This window comes from Balaenoptera borealis, assembly GCF_965194805.1.
Source record: "Balaenoptera borealis genome assembly, chromosome: 8".
In the NCBI taxonomy this organism is placed as follows: Eukaryota; Metazoa; Chordata; class Mammalia; order Artiodactyla; family Balaenopteridae; genus Balaenoptera; species Balaenoptera borealis.
Genome location: NC_138865.1, coordinates 91,034,643 through 91,049,642, shown reverse-complemented (window position 1 = coordinate 91,049,642; position 15,000 = coordinate 91,034,643). Strand labels below are relative to the sequence as shown.

The window sequence follows — 15,000 nt, the reverse complement described above, 5'->3', positions numbered from 1 at the left end:
CCCTATTGTAGCACTTACTTAATAGAAATGTAGTCTCTGCCTTGGTAGACTGTAAGCTCCTTGAGGGCTGTGAGACAGAAGAGTTTCTCTTTCTTTCATTCCTATGCATAGCACCTAATAGGCCTAGCTCAGTGCTCAGTAAATGTTTAATAAATGAATTATTTGGAAAACTGGACCATTTATATGAGGCTTGATTGTTTGACATTTGCATCTTTAAAGTCACTTTTTGTTAAGTTTCCTTTTAATATATAGAGCAAGTAGATTTTTTTAAAAAACTATTGAACTTGTTTCTGACTAAAATGTTCTGATTTGGTATTGGTTTTCTCCTTTTCTGACAGACAGTTTGTCACAATTTATTGGTTATCCCTGCCCGAAGCCAAAGCTTTGACATCCTGCAAAGTGCCATCAGTAAGCATTTGGTAAATATACTTAAAATTCTTTTCTGTTACACAAGCATAGAGATTTGGTTAAGATTGAGTTTGCCATAACCAAGGAGAGAGTGAGTGTCCAGAAGTCTAAGCTTAATAATTTCATGATGCTGTGGTGAGAACTGAGAAATCTTGGTGTTTTTCCTGGCTGTTATTAATTAATTCTGTGACCTTGGGAAAATCTCCTCTTTTGCCAGGACCTTACTTTTTACATCTGAGCAATGAAAGACCTCTTAAACCTCAGGTCCTTCTGACTTAAAATGCTTTAATTAACATGTGCCAGGTGTCATTGTGTTGGGAATCCAGCATCCAGACTGGGGTTCAGTTTCCACCCAGAAGGTTTGGGGTGTAAAGTAGGGATGTCACCTCACAGGCTCAAGGCCCGGTCACTGGAAGCAGTGAGCTCAGCCATGAAACTGACTTGTCTTTTGGCCAGTGGGTGTCTCTAGTTCCCATTGGCGTTAAATTCTCATTAGGTATGCCTGGGTTTTGCTTTTAACTTCCTCCAACATTTACACTTTGCCCTTTGGCTTTTTAGTATAATGATGTGTTACAGTGCAAGGGGGGACTCCAAAACTTTATCTTCCAGGGACTCTCACTTGTTTGGATAATTTTATAGGCATATCTACAGTGCCTTTTCTTTACTTACCTCGAGTTGGAAGACTACTGCTTTGAATCCTCAGTACTCTCTTTTCTCCCTGCTATCAAACTTCTAATCCTTATACACTGTGTCTCCAAAGATACCCATCTTTTTTCTTTTTCTTTTTTTTTTTTTACTTCCACTCCAGAAATTTATGCCCTTTGACTACATTCACTATTCTAGTAAAAGATCAACATTCCAGTGTTGATCTGGCCACTTTTTACAGACAGCCTGGGTAAAGGTTAAGACATCAGAACCTGCAGAGTTTATGATGACTCAGCAGTAGTTTGCAGGAGATTTAGACCATGTATGCATGCAGTTACAAGTTAGAGTCCAGCTGAATGACACTTTATACGGCAGAGTCCAGGTGGTTAGCACACCATGATGTCCCTTATCTGGGTTTTGGGACAGTGAAGCAGTCAAGTGTAAGTATAGTATTATCTTACTCCAGTATAGGTATTTTCCTTAGTTATGTCTGAATGACTGGCTAAATCAAAGGGCAGGGGAAGGATAATTGTAAAAGGAACTGTAGTTTGTACATTTAATTACCTGGGGTGGGGGTGGTGCCAGATATTGGAGTTTTCCAGTCTGGATAATCTGAAGATCATGTAAATGTGATTGCTGGTATCAAGATCTTCTTTGGATGCATGAAATAATCCTTTTAAATAATAGTATTTCTGTCCATCAGTAGAAATTGTAACATCTAGAAAATTTTAGGAGACTTTGTCATGAAGGGGAGGCAGTGGATTGGGTTAATAGTATTTCCTGAGTTTGTGTATTTTCAAAGTCATTTAACGTAGCAACTAAATTCTCAAAGGAAAACAGGATCTTAAGGTGTGGTTGGTGGCATGGCATGTATTATGTATATACAAGTTTCCACCAGTAGTGATGGAAGGTTAACTCTCCAGATAATGGTGTTTGGTTTTATTCTGGGGAGAGGGGCTGTTGTGAAGAGGTCATTAATCTCATTTTTCTCTGCCTAGGTTGGGTTGACTGTAATTCCTGACAGCACGGTGGGCTGTGTTTTGGGTGTTATCTGTAAGCTCCTGGATCATACGTGTGTACTTAGTGAGACGCTGCTGCCATTTCTGGCTTCTTGTTGCTACAGTCTTCTTTATTTTCTGCTCACTTTAGAGAAAGGAGAAGCAGAACATCTAAGAAAGAGGTAATAGTTTTTGTATTCTTAAACTTTAATTTTTTTCCTACTTGTTCACCTCCCCTCAGTCAATCAGGCAGTCGGTCAGTCAGTCAAGCTGATATTTCCAAAATCTAATTCTCTTCTAGAGTTTGTATAAACCTAGCTAGCTTTTTCTTTGTTCTTTTATGAATCCCCTTTGTGATGTGGTGAGCAGTCTTAGTTTTTTTTTTTTTTTTTTCCTGTAAGCTACAAATTTGAAAAGTTAGATGGCATTATGAAGTTTCCTGAGAGCTTTCCTTATTAACTTTGCTATAGATCTGGCAAGAAAAAAAATTCTACTTTTAGAAGGATGGGCTTATTATTAGTACAAGCCTTTGTATTTTGTTTTGGGCTTCATTAGAACTAGCCAGCATGGATTTTTAAATTCTTGGGTTTAAGGAAATTGTTCTAAGATGCTAGTGTTTTTAATTAGTACTTTTGCTCCTCTGTAATTTTTAGACTAAAGCTTCTAGGATAGTATAGAAGATTTCACTTTAATTTTCAAAGAGTTTTCTCATGCTTATGTTCTCATTGGTATGCTGTTAACAATTCATTGCAGAAGGTTTTTAAAAAATCTAACAGATGAGCAAATATAAGAAAATAAAAATCATTCTATCACATTTTGACATTTGCCTTTCTTTTTTGAGCTTTTAAATGTCACCGAAATATACATATGATTGTATAAAACATTTAAAGAGTTTAAAGAGTATAAACTGAACACCTGTTTAACCAACCTCCTGGTTCAGAAATAGAACATCGTCAGCACACTTTCTCCATGTACCCTCCACAGTTACATTTCTCTTCTGCATCCCCAGAGATCACTTCTGTGTTAGTCACTTCCTTACCTTTTTATTTAAAAATTTTATATGCATTTGTGAGCAATTTCATTTTTGTTTTGCATATTTTAAGAATTTGATATAAAAGGAATCATACTATATGTATTTTTTGTGACTTTATTTTCATCATCGTTTGTGAGAGTTACTCACGTTGATTTGAAGATGTATTTCATTCATTTTTGTTTCTCTATACCAGGAGTCAGCAAACTTCTTTCTGTAAGGAGTCAGTGAATATTTTAGGGTTTTCAAACCATAAAGTCTCTTGTCAGAACTACTCAGCACTGCCCTGGTCATGTGAAAGCAGCATTAGATGATACATGAATGAATGGGTGTAGCTGTGTTCCAATAAAATTCTGTTTACAAATACAGGCTGTGAGCTGGATTGGCTGTGGTCGTACCCCTGCTCTGTAGGATTCTGTTATATGAATGTACTATAACTTATCCATTTTACTGTCAACAGACATTTGGATTTTTTCCGTTAAGTGTGTGTATTTAAAACTTTGTACGTTTCACTGTTAATATCCTGTAAAATTTACACATAAACAAGCATAGATTTGATGGTACTTACCATCATCAAACTTCTGGGCCTGATAGTTCAAGAAAAGGCTTTGTAAATAGCAAGGAACTTCTCAGGGTTCTAAAAATTTTATAATGAGCATCCCCATTTATGAAATATGTATATTACTGTTTGTTATTTCCTGTCACTTGAAATGTAGCCCCTTTGTGATATACTCTGATAAGTTTCAAAGATCTTTTTTAGTTTCTTATAGAAAAACATCCTGCTTTGATTTTATATGGTTGGACTGAACAAAATTCACTGTATTTAATACATTTTGCCTGTGTAAAATTCTGTTTTTAAAAGTGTTTTGTACCGTGTATTGAGTTTGATATGCATCTCTCAGGATGACATTAGTCACAAAGAAGTGTTGGCAGCCAGAGTCTTAGGTACTTAAGTCTCCCTTTTAGGCTGCTCCTACCCTCCTAGAGAAGGTGTTTGTGAGATTACCAATAATGAGAGTGCCAGTCAAACTACCGGGAGCTTTTGATTTCACAAGTGCTGACCAAAAAATTGGGCTTGACCAATTTGAGGTATTCAGACTGTGGCCACTGTACTTTGAAGAAACTATTCTGTTGTCTTCTGGATTCATTGTTAGTAATGAAAGATCTGCTGTTCAACTGAGCCCTTTTGGTTTGTAGGTAGTAATCTATTCTTTTTTTTTTTTTTAACATCTTTATTGGAGTATAATTGCTTTACAGTGTTGTCTTAGCTTCTGCTGTATAACAAAGTGAATCAGCTATACGTATACATATATCCCCATATCTCCTCCCTCTTGCATCTCCCTCTCACCTGCCCTATCCCACCCCTCTAGGTGGACACAAAGCACCGAGCTGATCTCCCTGTGCTATGTGGCTGCTTCCCACTAGCTATCTGTTTTACATTTGGTAGTGTATATATGTCCATGCCACTCTCTCACTTCGTCCCAGCTTACCCTTCCCCCTCCCCGTGTCCTCAAGTCCATTCTGTAGTAGGTCTGCATCTTTATTCCTGTCCTGGCCCTAGGTTAGTAATCTATTCTTTTCTATGGTTTCACTGTTTTCTTTTTGTTGCATTGCAAATCAGGGTGTATCCTAGTGTAGGTTTGTTGTTATTTATCCTGCTTGAGACTTAGTGTACTCCTTTAATCTGAAGACTTAATGTTTTTTCTTCAGCTATGTTTTTATTTCTGTTATCTTCCCCACTGTTTCTATTCTCTCCTAAAAACTCCTTTTAAACATAGGGAGTTTCTCATTCTGTCCTCTCTCAACATCTTCCACTTTGCTAATTCTTTTGTTTAATCCTTCTATTGAGTTTTTACTGTATCAGCTATTGTTTTCTCTTTCATCTATTTTTGAGTTTTTACTTGGCTCTTTGTCATTCTCACTTTATTGGTGTTAAAGGTCTTGTCAGTTGTGTTTGCTCTGTTTCTCTCTGGTGTGGGAATTCTCTCTTATTTTGGGGAGCAGGTGGGGCTTTGGAGGTTGTCTCTAGTGGGGTTGAACAAACAAGCTCATGTTTTGGGTTATATAACTTTCTCTGAATGAATCTTTTGTGAGAGTTTGTGGAGGTTGTGGAGACCTCCCTATGGGGCAGTTTCACATTTGCATTTTCCTGGCTGTCCAGCTCTATGCAGGGAGCCCAGTTCTAGCTCCCTGCTTTCCGTACCTGGGGCTGAAGCCTCAGCTTCCAACATTGTTGGCTGTTGAATACCCAGCCCCAAAATCCCATATCCAGTTCTGTGCTCCTGTGTATCTTCATGAGTTGTGTCATAGTTTCTGGCACCTAGAGATATCACCCATTCTGGCTTTTGAGCTTGGCTGTATTTTTGTTTTGTTTTTTAAAGTATATTATCTGTATTTCCCTGTGTTTGGGGCGTGGGGGGGTTGGTTGGTATTATCTGACCAGAATACATCAGAAGTTTGCAGAGTTAGTGGAACTCCTGAAAATTGTATGTGAAATATTGGACTTTCATCAGTTCCTTTAGAGTGGTTTAGAACCATTGCTTTATGTTGACCTAAAATCTCAACTTCATAACAATTTATATAGAGTTGGTACAATTATTTCTGTGCATGACAACTCTTAGAAAACCCTAAGAATGGATCTTCAAATGGTATTGCTTACATCGTTCGTGGTACCCAGGTCTCTCTTCTTTTTGGCCTGACAGTTTTCTTTAATTGTGGTGTGCGAAGGTAGAATTCTAAACTTTACTCATCCATTCAGTATACTTGTATTTGGTATAATGTAGAATCCATAAGCTCTTTTAACAGTTTTGATCCACAGTTATTTGAAATCCACTGAAGTTCAAGTAGAGAGTGAATATATTGGATCAGTACAGTAGCAACTTATTAAAAAAAAAACACAAGGGGTAGGACCTACATTGTGGAGGTAGGAATTTGAAACCCAGCAGGAACCAAAGCAGCTTTCTCTAGTCTTTTCTTTTTCTTCTAAATTTTGTAGTCTTTAATCTTTGTGCCTTTGCCTCATCATTAGCTATGTCTACAGTCTGGCTTTCTCTTTTCTTCTTGCACATGGCTGTCCTAACCTGGCTGTGCATGAGTCCACAGGCTGAATAAAGTCTCTTCAGATAAGAGGATCTGTTTGGCTTAATGGATTCGGTATCTACCTTTGATGCAATTGCTGTATGTGGAGTTGGGAGGGGGGTCAGATGGTGAAAGGTCTGGAGGTAGGCTTTCTTAGAAAGATTTGGGACTGGGAGGATTATGCACTCTTGGTAGAGAAATTGTAACAGGCTAAGGTCAGAGCCTTTAGCAGCCAGTGAACTTTTCCTCCAAAAGGATATTGCTCCATTTAATTGACACACTTCTAGAATGTGGTTAGGCCACTTACCTCTGTCATAAAACATTTTTGTTCCTGTTCTATAAAGATACCAAAAGAATGATGCTCACTGAAATTTGGATTTATTTACCATCTCTGGCCTGTAATAGTTCCCTTACTGGTTATTTTCTCAAATCCCTTTGGTTCCTTGTGAGCACATCTTTCTCTGGAAACCTGCCCTGTTCTAACACGTTGAAGAGACTCATAATCCAGGTCAGAGGCTTAGAGTTTCATGAAGTTCTTTTCTTCCCTTTTTGCCATTGGGACATTCTTACTCTTTTGACATTTGGTGTTGTGTAATAGACAGTTGAATAATGTCCACTGGTAGAGAATAGTACGCATGTATAGATCATTCTGTGGTGAATTCTGTGTAAATATGATCACTAGGGCTTCAAGAATGTCTTGTTAAGCCCAGGGAAATGCTGGTTGCTAGGCTTCCTGAAACCCGTAAAATAGGGGAAAGCAGCTGATTCTTCACTGCATTTGCTTTTTTAGCTCTGATGAAACCCAGTTCTTATTAGTTTTGGTTTCTGGGGTTTTATCAGAAAACACCGTGTTTCTTAAAAGGACATCTTCAGTCTTGGGAAGTATGGAAAGGGCACTTTTCCTGTATGCGTTGGTTCACTGACTCATTTCTGTTTTGTAGGGACAAGCTGTGGGGCGTCTGTGTCTCCATCCTGGCACTCCTGCCTCGAGTGCTCAGGTTGATGCTGCAGAGCCTGCGGGTGAGCAGAGCTGGACCTGAGGAGCTGCCTGTCGTGGGCCAGCTGCTTCGCCTGCTGCTGCAGCACGCACCCCTCAGGACTCACATGTTGACCAATGCCATCTTGGTGCAGCAGATCATCAAGAATATCACAGTAAGAAGCAAGGAACAAGGGCTTTGTACTGTTCGTACTAGATTCATGGGCATGGAGGTGCTCTTGGGAGGCCAGGGTTTCTGTGCGTTGACGGACTCCTGCAATTAAGCCCAGTGTGGTGATTTCTTAGGGCTTCCCCTGCCGTCTAGTAACTGACTGTCACTTAACCAGGGGGGTGACTTTGATTGCAGAATCAGTACTAAAAACCTTAAAATGCTCAAACTGAATTAAGGTGGCAGGCAGCTTAGTTGGAAAAAGTACAAGCATCAGAGTCACTCCTACCTGTTTTGTGATACAGATTCTATTGCTTAACTGTGATAATTTGGCAAGTTGTGTGGTTTTTTTTTTTTTTTTTTTTTTAACCTATCTGAGCTTGTTTTCCTAGCTGTAGAAATGGGAATAATAGCAACATTGTTGGGTTTTGTTGACCATTAAAAGAGATCATCCAAGTAAGGTTTATACTGTAACTGATAGTTACTAAGCACCCAACAATGTTAGCTGTCATTAAGGAAATTTAGCAGGAATAAACTAAGGCCTATTTCCAGTCACTTAGTTCACTGGAGGAGGTGGAAGAAGTTGGAAGTTGCAGGCTTCAGCTTTGTCTAATGGTTGGTTCTCTGTGTTCACCTGGGGCGGGCAGTTCTGTTTATTAAGGATTCCTTTGGTGTTTTTGGTTTGGGAGAGTTAAAGTGAGGTATTTTGTATAGGCCTTTGATTGGAGGGGGTTATTAATTGGTATATGTAATAATACTTCAGAGTAATAGAGCTTATACCTACATATAACACAAGATGTATTCTGAATTGTCTCAGTAATGGAAGAGGATGCAGAATTCAGAAATAGTAGAAGGGAAGAAAAGTTAAGAACTTGGATTATTCCAAGGTTGGAGAATCAGCCAATTTCTATAAGAATGACAAATTGAGACCTGTTGAATCATTATTCTCAGTTAATGTTATGAGATTCTAGAATGCAAAGGGGCAGAAGTACAGGGTGTAGGGGTGGTTAATGGTGAAATTTCATTAGTCCCTAGCAAATGTGGGAGGGAAGAGACCCAACAAGAAACTGGTAGCACTTAATACTTGAGGATGAAACTAGGAATTTTAACTACCTGTGGTAATAATACCTGATTAATAGGTTCCTTTTTTCAGTGAGGTTTCATGTGATAATTTATAGATGAGGATACTATCGCAAGGACTCTTTGAGATCTTGTTTGGGTGTGGGAAAAAACCATCAGGAAGCAGTTTTGTTACAACTCTCATATTACTCTTGTTTTTCTCTGCAGACATTGAAGAGTGGAGGTGTTCAGGAGCAGTGGCTCACAGACTTACATTATTGCTTCAATGTGTACATCACTGGGCATCCCCAGGGACCCAGCATGTTGAGTACAGTGTATTGAAAAGGCACTGTTTGAAATTGTTTATTCACATTTAATTTTGAAGAGACTGATGTAATAAATGTTTGTCATTAAAGCTGAACTTTTAAAGAAGTTGTTTATGAACCTTCCTTTGCACTGAAATAGGAAAATAATGCTTGGGAGTTGCCATTGATGCACAGGCTGGCTTCCTGGACTAGCATGTGATATGTGGTTACAGGTATTATGTATTTCATAGCTAAGTATATGTAAAATACAGAGCGATTATATGGTACCTTCTATTGTATAGTAAGAAATAAGCTGTGTCTTTGTGGTCCCATCTAGGCAAACTTCATTCTTTTTGTTCTCAGCCCCAGTTCATTCAGACAGCAACAAACTAAACTAGTTTTTGGTTTGGTTTTGTTTGGGAGTGGTTGCTTCTCACTCTGGAGTTGTGTTGTTTCCCGAGGATTTCTAGCAAGATTTCAAAACAGTGCTCCCATTTGTTGTGGATTTTCCTATACCTAAATGGTCCTTGGTCTGAGCTGGGTAACTCTTACAAAATGGTTTTCTACTAGTGATCCATTGTAAGAGTTCTTAATTTATGTTATAATTTTCATAAAAATGAAGTAATTTAGTTAGCCAACTGTAAAAAATCTAGGTAATTAAATAACACTTTATTGCTTCCAATCTCTTACTTTCAGGACAGGGGTGGCAGTAATCTTAAAATGCAAGCAGTTCTAGAAATATTTGTGAGCCTAATATGCCATTGTTTCTGCCTGTCTACATTCCTAGTAGCTTTGCCCTTAAAAAATGTGAAAAAGCCCACAATCACTGGATTTTATTTAAACCATGTGTTCGTAGAGAGCTAGAATGCATAGTTAGCACAGTTTCCCATGCCTAAGGAACAGCATTTTGACAAGGTTGCTCACCTCTGCAGGTCAAGCAGAAAATACAAGTGGAAGGTTAAGGCCTGAATTGGCACCCCGTGCATGAATGTCTGGTCTATAGACCTTCCCGACTGAGGCCTTGGTGCTGTGATACTGCTGGTGCTCAGCAGAAGGAACGCCATTCACAGAGAGGACGTGGCAGCAGCCTGTGGCCTTCAGAGGCTGACACGGGAACTGTAAAATGTAAGCAATCAACAGTATACCTATTACAGTCTTAAAATGTCTAAGAGCAAAACACTGGGTCATGACTCTGATCTAAAAATTAAAACTGATGATGTTGGAATAACAGGATGTGGTGTCTGTAATGAAGTCCATTGCATTAGATTCCAGAAAAGTAGTGAACTGAAGGCAGCTGCTGTGGGACAGGCTCTTCCCCATCTCATTTAGGTTCTTCACTGGAGCCAACAAACCAGGCTTGCACCCATTGAGGAGAAATCCCAACCCAGCAGTGTCTTTAGTGCTCACTTCCTTAGTTTTACTTAGACTTAACTGTTATTAGAAACACTCTTCTCCAGCCGTCCTGACGGACATGTAGGCACACGGGCAGCTTTGCACAGGTATAGTCTACCCTGGTCCTTTCAGCACTGGCTAAGAATTTACAAAACAGTGCCGTGTAAGAGCAGAAAGAAAACACATTTCTTTCAGTTGTTACATTTTCAGGCTAATAAGCCTTCAGGCATGGATATTAAAGTTTTCCCAAAGTGTAAAAGCTAATCAGAGAATTATGCACTAGCTATTAGAACCGCCCCCTCCGGGCACAGTCTTCCTCCATAGGCAGTCGAAGCTTTGTTTTGTTTCTTGATGGGTTAGCTGATTGCAGGTTATAAGAAAAATTCTTTGATCTTCCACTGTTCTCAAGGAGGTGTATACACTGCAAGTTGCTCACTGTTAAAAACAAATACCAGATATTCAGATTATTATTATTGCTACTACTATTATTATTTTTGGCTGCGCTGTGCGGCATGCAGGATTTAGTTCCCCGACCAGGGATCGAACCTGCGCCCCCTGCATTGGGAGTGTGGAGTCTTAACCACTGGACCGCCAGGGAAGTCCCGATATTCAGATTATTAATTTTCATGCTGAAGGGCAGAGTTGATCAGTGGGGAGGAAGAAGGGTTTAGGTTTGGATTATCCATGGGGCTGAATAAGGTGATGGCTAGTTTATTGTAGAGACAGGAGGATGTCAGCCCTCCATTTTCCATCCTCTCAAAGATACCTGACATCTCTTTAAGGAATAACCTTGACTATGAGGGGGCAGCTGCTTGAGGAGGTAGGACTGGAACTTAGGTCTTCAGTCTGCCTGGAATAACTGGTATGATACTGCTTTCTCTGTGCGTCTCTGTAACATAACACAAACATATATATCTATCATGTAACTTTCCCTGTGCCACATACTTGGCTATAGTCCATTCTAGAAAATAGGTTCCTTTGAAAACTATTCAGGTGATAGAATAATAGGCATGTCAAGCTTGAAGTGGATTTTTTTAGGCCTTTTTATGACTTTGAAATCACAGAGTTACAGGATGCTACAGTTGGAAAACTTTAGTGGTGCAGTCAACCCTCTCACTTAACAAATGAGGATACTGAGCCTCTGACCGGTTAAGAGAACTTGCTGAGGCCGTACTGCTGGATGTTGCTCCTAACTGGAGCAAAGAAGCAAACATGAAAGGTGAGTAGTTTTTAAAAAGTTACAAAAATATGTCTTTCTCTCACTTGGTTTTATTACTGTTACTTCAATAAAGTTAAAGTGAACTGTTTTGGAACTCTGGTGTGTTTGTGGCTGCCTTTGTTGTATCAAGTCTTGAGTTGTCATCTGCATACCCCTCTGTAGGTGGGCAGGAATATTCTGCGTTCATACAAGGGGGTACCGTTTAGTAATCACTTAAGCCATGGTTATTCCATTCGTTGGAATGGAATTTTTTTTAGAGGAAATTCTTTTATTTTTAACAAGATGGGCCCACAGATTTAGGACATTGATATATGTGTGCTCTCTGATCATTACTGTGCTGCTATTCTCTGTGGGTGTGGGTGGTTTGCAGGTGGGTGTAGAAGACTGAGGAGAATGTGATTGTTTGCCTCCTGGATGCAGGTAGAGAAACAGTCCAAGGAGTTTGTTACTTTGCTCTAATCAGCTCACTTTCTGCTCCTTGTTTTAAGAGGTAAAGGCACTACTAAAGTCTCCCCAAATTGAAGGTTAGGAGCCACAATCCTCACTCAAATATTTGAGTACCTACAATGTGCCAAACAAACAATGTACTAAAGCTAAGTAGAACAGTGAGCAAAATCGAAAGATCCTTAACCTCATGGAATTCTCAAAGCAAAAATTTCTATTCAAGGTAAAGACTAAAATGAATGGTTTGTCCTTCTTGGTTCCATTTGCCATCTGTGATTCTACATTGCAGAAACTTATATTGTATGTCCAAGTCATGCCCATTTCATGGAAATTTGTAGACTGTGTTCTGTATAAAACACAGGCTGTAGCTAACTAGCTAGGAGCTCTGGTGACCATCAGCCTTATTCGCATGTTGATGGTTAATGTGGATAGGTGGGCTTCATAAAACCTTTGTCCCCCAAGCTTAGGTTTAGGAAAAGATTCTCTTTGGTCCTCATCTGTTTTCAAGCCAGTGTAGGACAAACAAGCTGATAGTTTATATGACGTCCTAAGAAACCATTATTTCTTTTATTTATTCTGCCCTTTAACTGTGAGTCCTTTAACTAAAAACCTTTATGCCACTAAACACCTTCATTTTTAAAGATTTGATAGTCCTGGACTTTTGAGACAAAGTAAAAAATGCTCTGATTATCTCACTTTAATATCTGATTATCTAAATGCTACTTCTTAAGTAGTTTTATCTGACAGTGTGTTTTTGAAACTATTCTTTAATTCACTCAAGTATAACTAGAGGTTTGTTTTGTTTTGTTTTAAACATAGAACCATGGGCCTGATTCCTTTGAAAGTCTCTAATTGCCCCTGATCAGCCTGTCTATATTACATGAGTTGCCCAACTCTTATTAAAGCTTTGGCAGTAATTACTGTCCCCCCACCTCTTGGTTTTCCCCCCATCAAAAATAAATGAATGTTAAAGTTCACGCTGACAGTCATTGTTCACCTTCCCATCTGTGCTCTGTTCCTGCAGGATGGCCGTGGCTCAGGGACTGGGGGGAGTGTGTTGCCATAGCCACCCGTGAGAAACCCTGGACCTGGCATTAACTGCTGACAGCACTGAACTTATCACCCAAATTTAATTCTGGCATGAATGAAGGGGCCCTGAGTAAAACAGTCTTGTCTTGTGGCTAAAAAGAAAGTTCCCTGAGCTGCTCCTGTATGAGTGGAAGTGTGCACAGTTAAGCCTGAGCTGGACGTGCTATTAAATATTAAATGCCTCCTTAGGGGGCCCTAAAAGGCAAAAGTCAGAATCTATGGTCAAGGGACTTCTTCCCATATTTGGGAAGGAGATGGAGGATCTTAATGTGAAACCAAAATGGAGCAAGAACTCCCAAGGTATTACTTTGAAGAATGACAGTATTTGTGTTTCCCCCTCCTGTATGTGAACAAGTATGTAAAAGTGATCAATAATAGGTGCCGTTTATTGTTTCTGCTGGAGGTAATGTTAATAAGCTTTTGGTTGCAAAAATAACTTGCCTCTTCTGGAGAAGAGATGTTTATTACAGTGGTAATTCCGTGAAAGGGGGATGAAGAACACATGTAATCCTGAAATCAAATGACTATTGGAACCCCTGGCAGTCTGTTCTAATGTCTTCCACCTTTGGGGATGAAACAAAAAAGGGAACTGTTTCCCCACATGGTCTCCCCAGTCTGCTTTGCCCATGCAGTGGCTGCCTTACCTGAGTTGAGACCCAGCACAGAATGGGCTTTTGAAGATCTCGTGGGCTGATGTACTTTTCCTTCTTGAGAACCTGAAATCAACCAACAATGATCATCTATTTCTGACCAGTGACAGCTGTGGCCTGACCAAGTTCTGAATTCTTTATTGAGGTGAAGGCTTGAGTTTGCAGGTGTCTGCCAAGATAGATTAGGTATGGTGTGGAAAAACTACATAGGCCCGCCCGGGTCAAGTCTGCAGATTTTGCTGCCAGGGCCACAGATCTGTTTGTAAGGGTGCCCTGACTTAACTTATTTTTCCACTGGGGAGCTAGCCAGTCCTGTTCTCTGAGTTTATTTGGATGGGCACTTTGCAGAGCTGTAAGTGTTTCAGTATGCAGCAGTTCATCTGCTAAACAAGTATGTACTGTAGGGCTTGGATCTGGGATATTCCCACAGATAGGCAACTCTGTACTATCTAAGCATAGTGAAGGTCAGTGTGAGGCAGGCAGGGTCTGCCTGGGCCTGGAGTCCTCTAAATGGAGAATTTAAGGGAAAACAGGCAGCAGCCTAGAGCGGTTGCTGTGCTGAGGCTTTCACTCATGAAGCCCAGCAGACAATCTCTTGGCTTTAAGTCTCTCTCGGTTGAGATACCAGGATACCTCATGAAACCAATTCTGACCCGGAATTGCTGGAAGGGAGGCACTAAATGTGATGAGAATTCTGTTGGTGCCTGGAAGTTTAATAAAGTTCCTACCTGAATGGAGGTTTGCCCAATGTAATTAAATCCTGTTTTCAAATTCTGATGTGACACACTCTGGGGGTGCTTGTTGTAAACTACAAAGTACCCAGAAGGACAGTTACCGTAGATCTGCTTGAGCACTGAGTGTCTGGTGGGCTTGGTGCCTGAGCTGCCCTTGGGTGGACTCTTGGTGGTCCTGCTTACTGCCATGGTCTTTGGGGGTTTCAGTTCCAGTTCCTTCCTCCAAACCTGGAGGATCAAAGCCATGCACTCTCGGTTCCATCTGTCCATATCTCTGGTTCCAACCTGCTTTATGTGCAGAAGGTGGGACAGGTGCTTCCTGAGCTGGTAGCTGGTGGGGTGAGAGGAGGGGAGAGACTTAATAAGATCACAATACTGAGAAAACCAATGTTCCTTAAAGTTCCTACAAGCTATAGGAATAGTAGTTGCTGAACTCTTGGGAGATTCAGTCAAGCTCCCATTCCTAATTTCAGTGGCAGTATGTTGAATATTGAATTCTGTCTTTGTCCATCAGTACTTCCTGAACTAGGAATCAGATGGGTCCTTGCCCTCAAAGTGGGACAGGCCAATGTGTAAACAAATGTGGTATGAGAAGTACTATGTGAGAGGAAAGAGCTAGATGGCTGATATTTGTGCTGGGTTTTAAGGGATGAGTAGGAGCTTGCTAGGCAGGGAAGGGCATTTTAAGTAGCAGAGGTGGCACGAGCAGAGGTAGATGCATTTGTGTAGGAATGTTAAAGTGAGATGTGTGTGAAGCATTATGTATTTGGTAAGGGAAGGAGGATGGGAGGCTGGGCTACATTG

At 40.1% G+C, this 15,000-nt stretch overlaps 2 protein-coding genes across 14 annotated transcripts in view; one reads left to right on the top strand and one right to left on the bottom strand.

The window, feature by feature from the left end:
• TEX10 (testis expressed 10) overlaps positions 1–8,795 on the top strand; it is a 52,881-nt gene extending 44,086 nt beyond the window's left edge. For 4 of the 7 annotated variants that reach the window (XM_082403895.1, XM_082403893.1, XM_082403897.1 and 1 more), the window contains 4 exons: positions 339–419; positions 2,052–2,233; positions 7,101–7,311; positions 8,592–8,795. In XM_082403895.1, coding sequence (XP_082260021.1) covers positions 339–419; positions 2,052–2,233; positions 7,101–7,311; positions 8,592–8,705 — 588 coding nt within the window. In that variant the 3' untranslated portion in view covers positions 8,706–8,795. Of the gene's footprint in view, positions 1–338; positions 420–2,051; positions 2,234–7,100; positions 7,312–8,591 lie in introns of those variants that run through there. The other 3 variants (XR_014247875.1, XM_082403894.1, XM_082403896.1) reach the window with 3 other exon arrangements.
• INVS (inversin) overlaps positions 2,272–15,000 on the bottom strand; it is a 158,296-nt gene continuing 145,567 nt past the window's right edge. For 4 of the 7 annotated variants that reach the window (XM_082403822.1, XM_082403826.1, XM_082403827.1 and 1 more), the window contains 3 exons: positions 14,298–14,527; positions 13,457–13,528; positions 9,317–10,495 (listed from right to left, as the gene is read on the bottom strand). In XM_082403822.1, coding sequence (XP_082259948.1) covers positions 10,347–10,495; positions 13,457–13,528; positions 14,298–14,527 — 451 coding nt within the window. In that variant the 3' untranslated portion in view covers positions 9,317–10,346. Of the gene's footprint in view, positions 3,296–9,316; positions 10,496–10,528; positions 10,950–13,456; positions 13,529–14,297; positions 14,528–15,000 lie in introns of those variants that run through there. The other 3 variants (XM_082403825.1, XM_082403823.1, XM_082403824.1) reach the window with 3 other exon arrangements.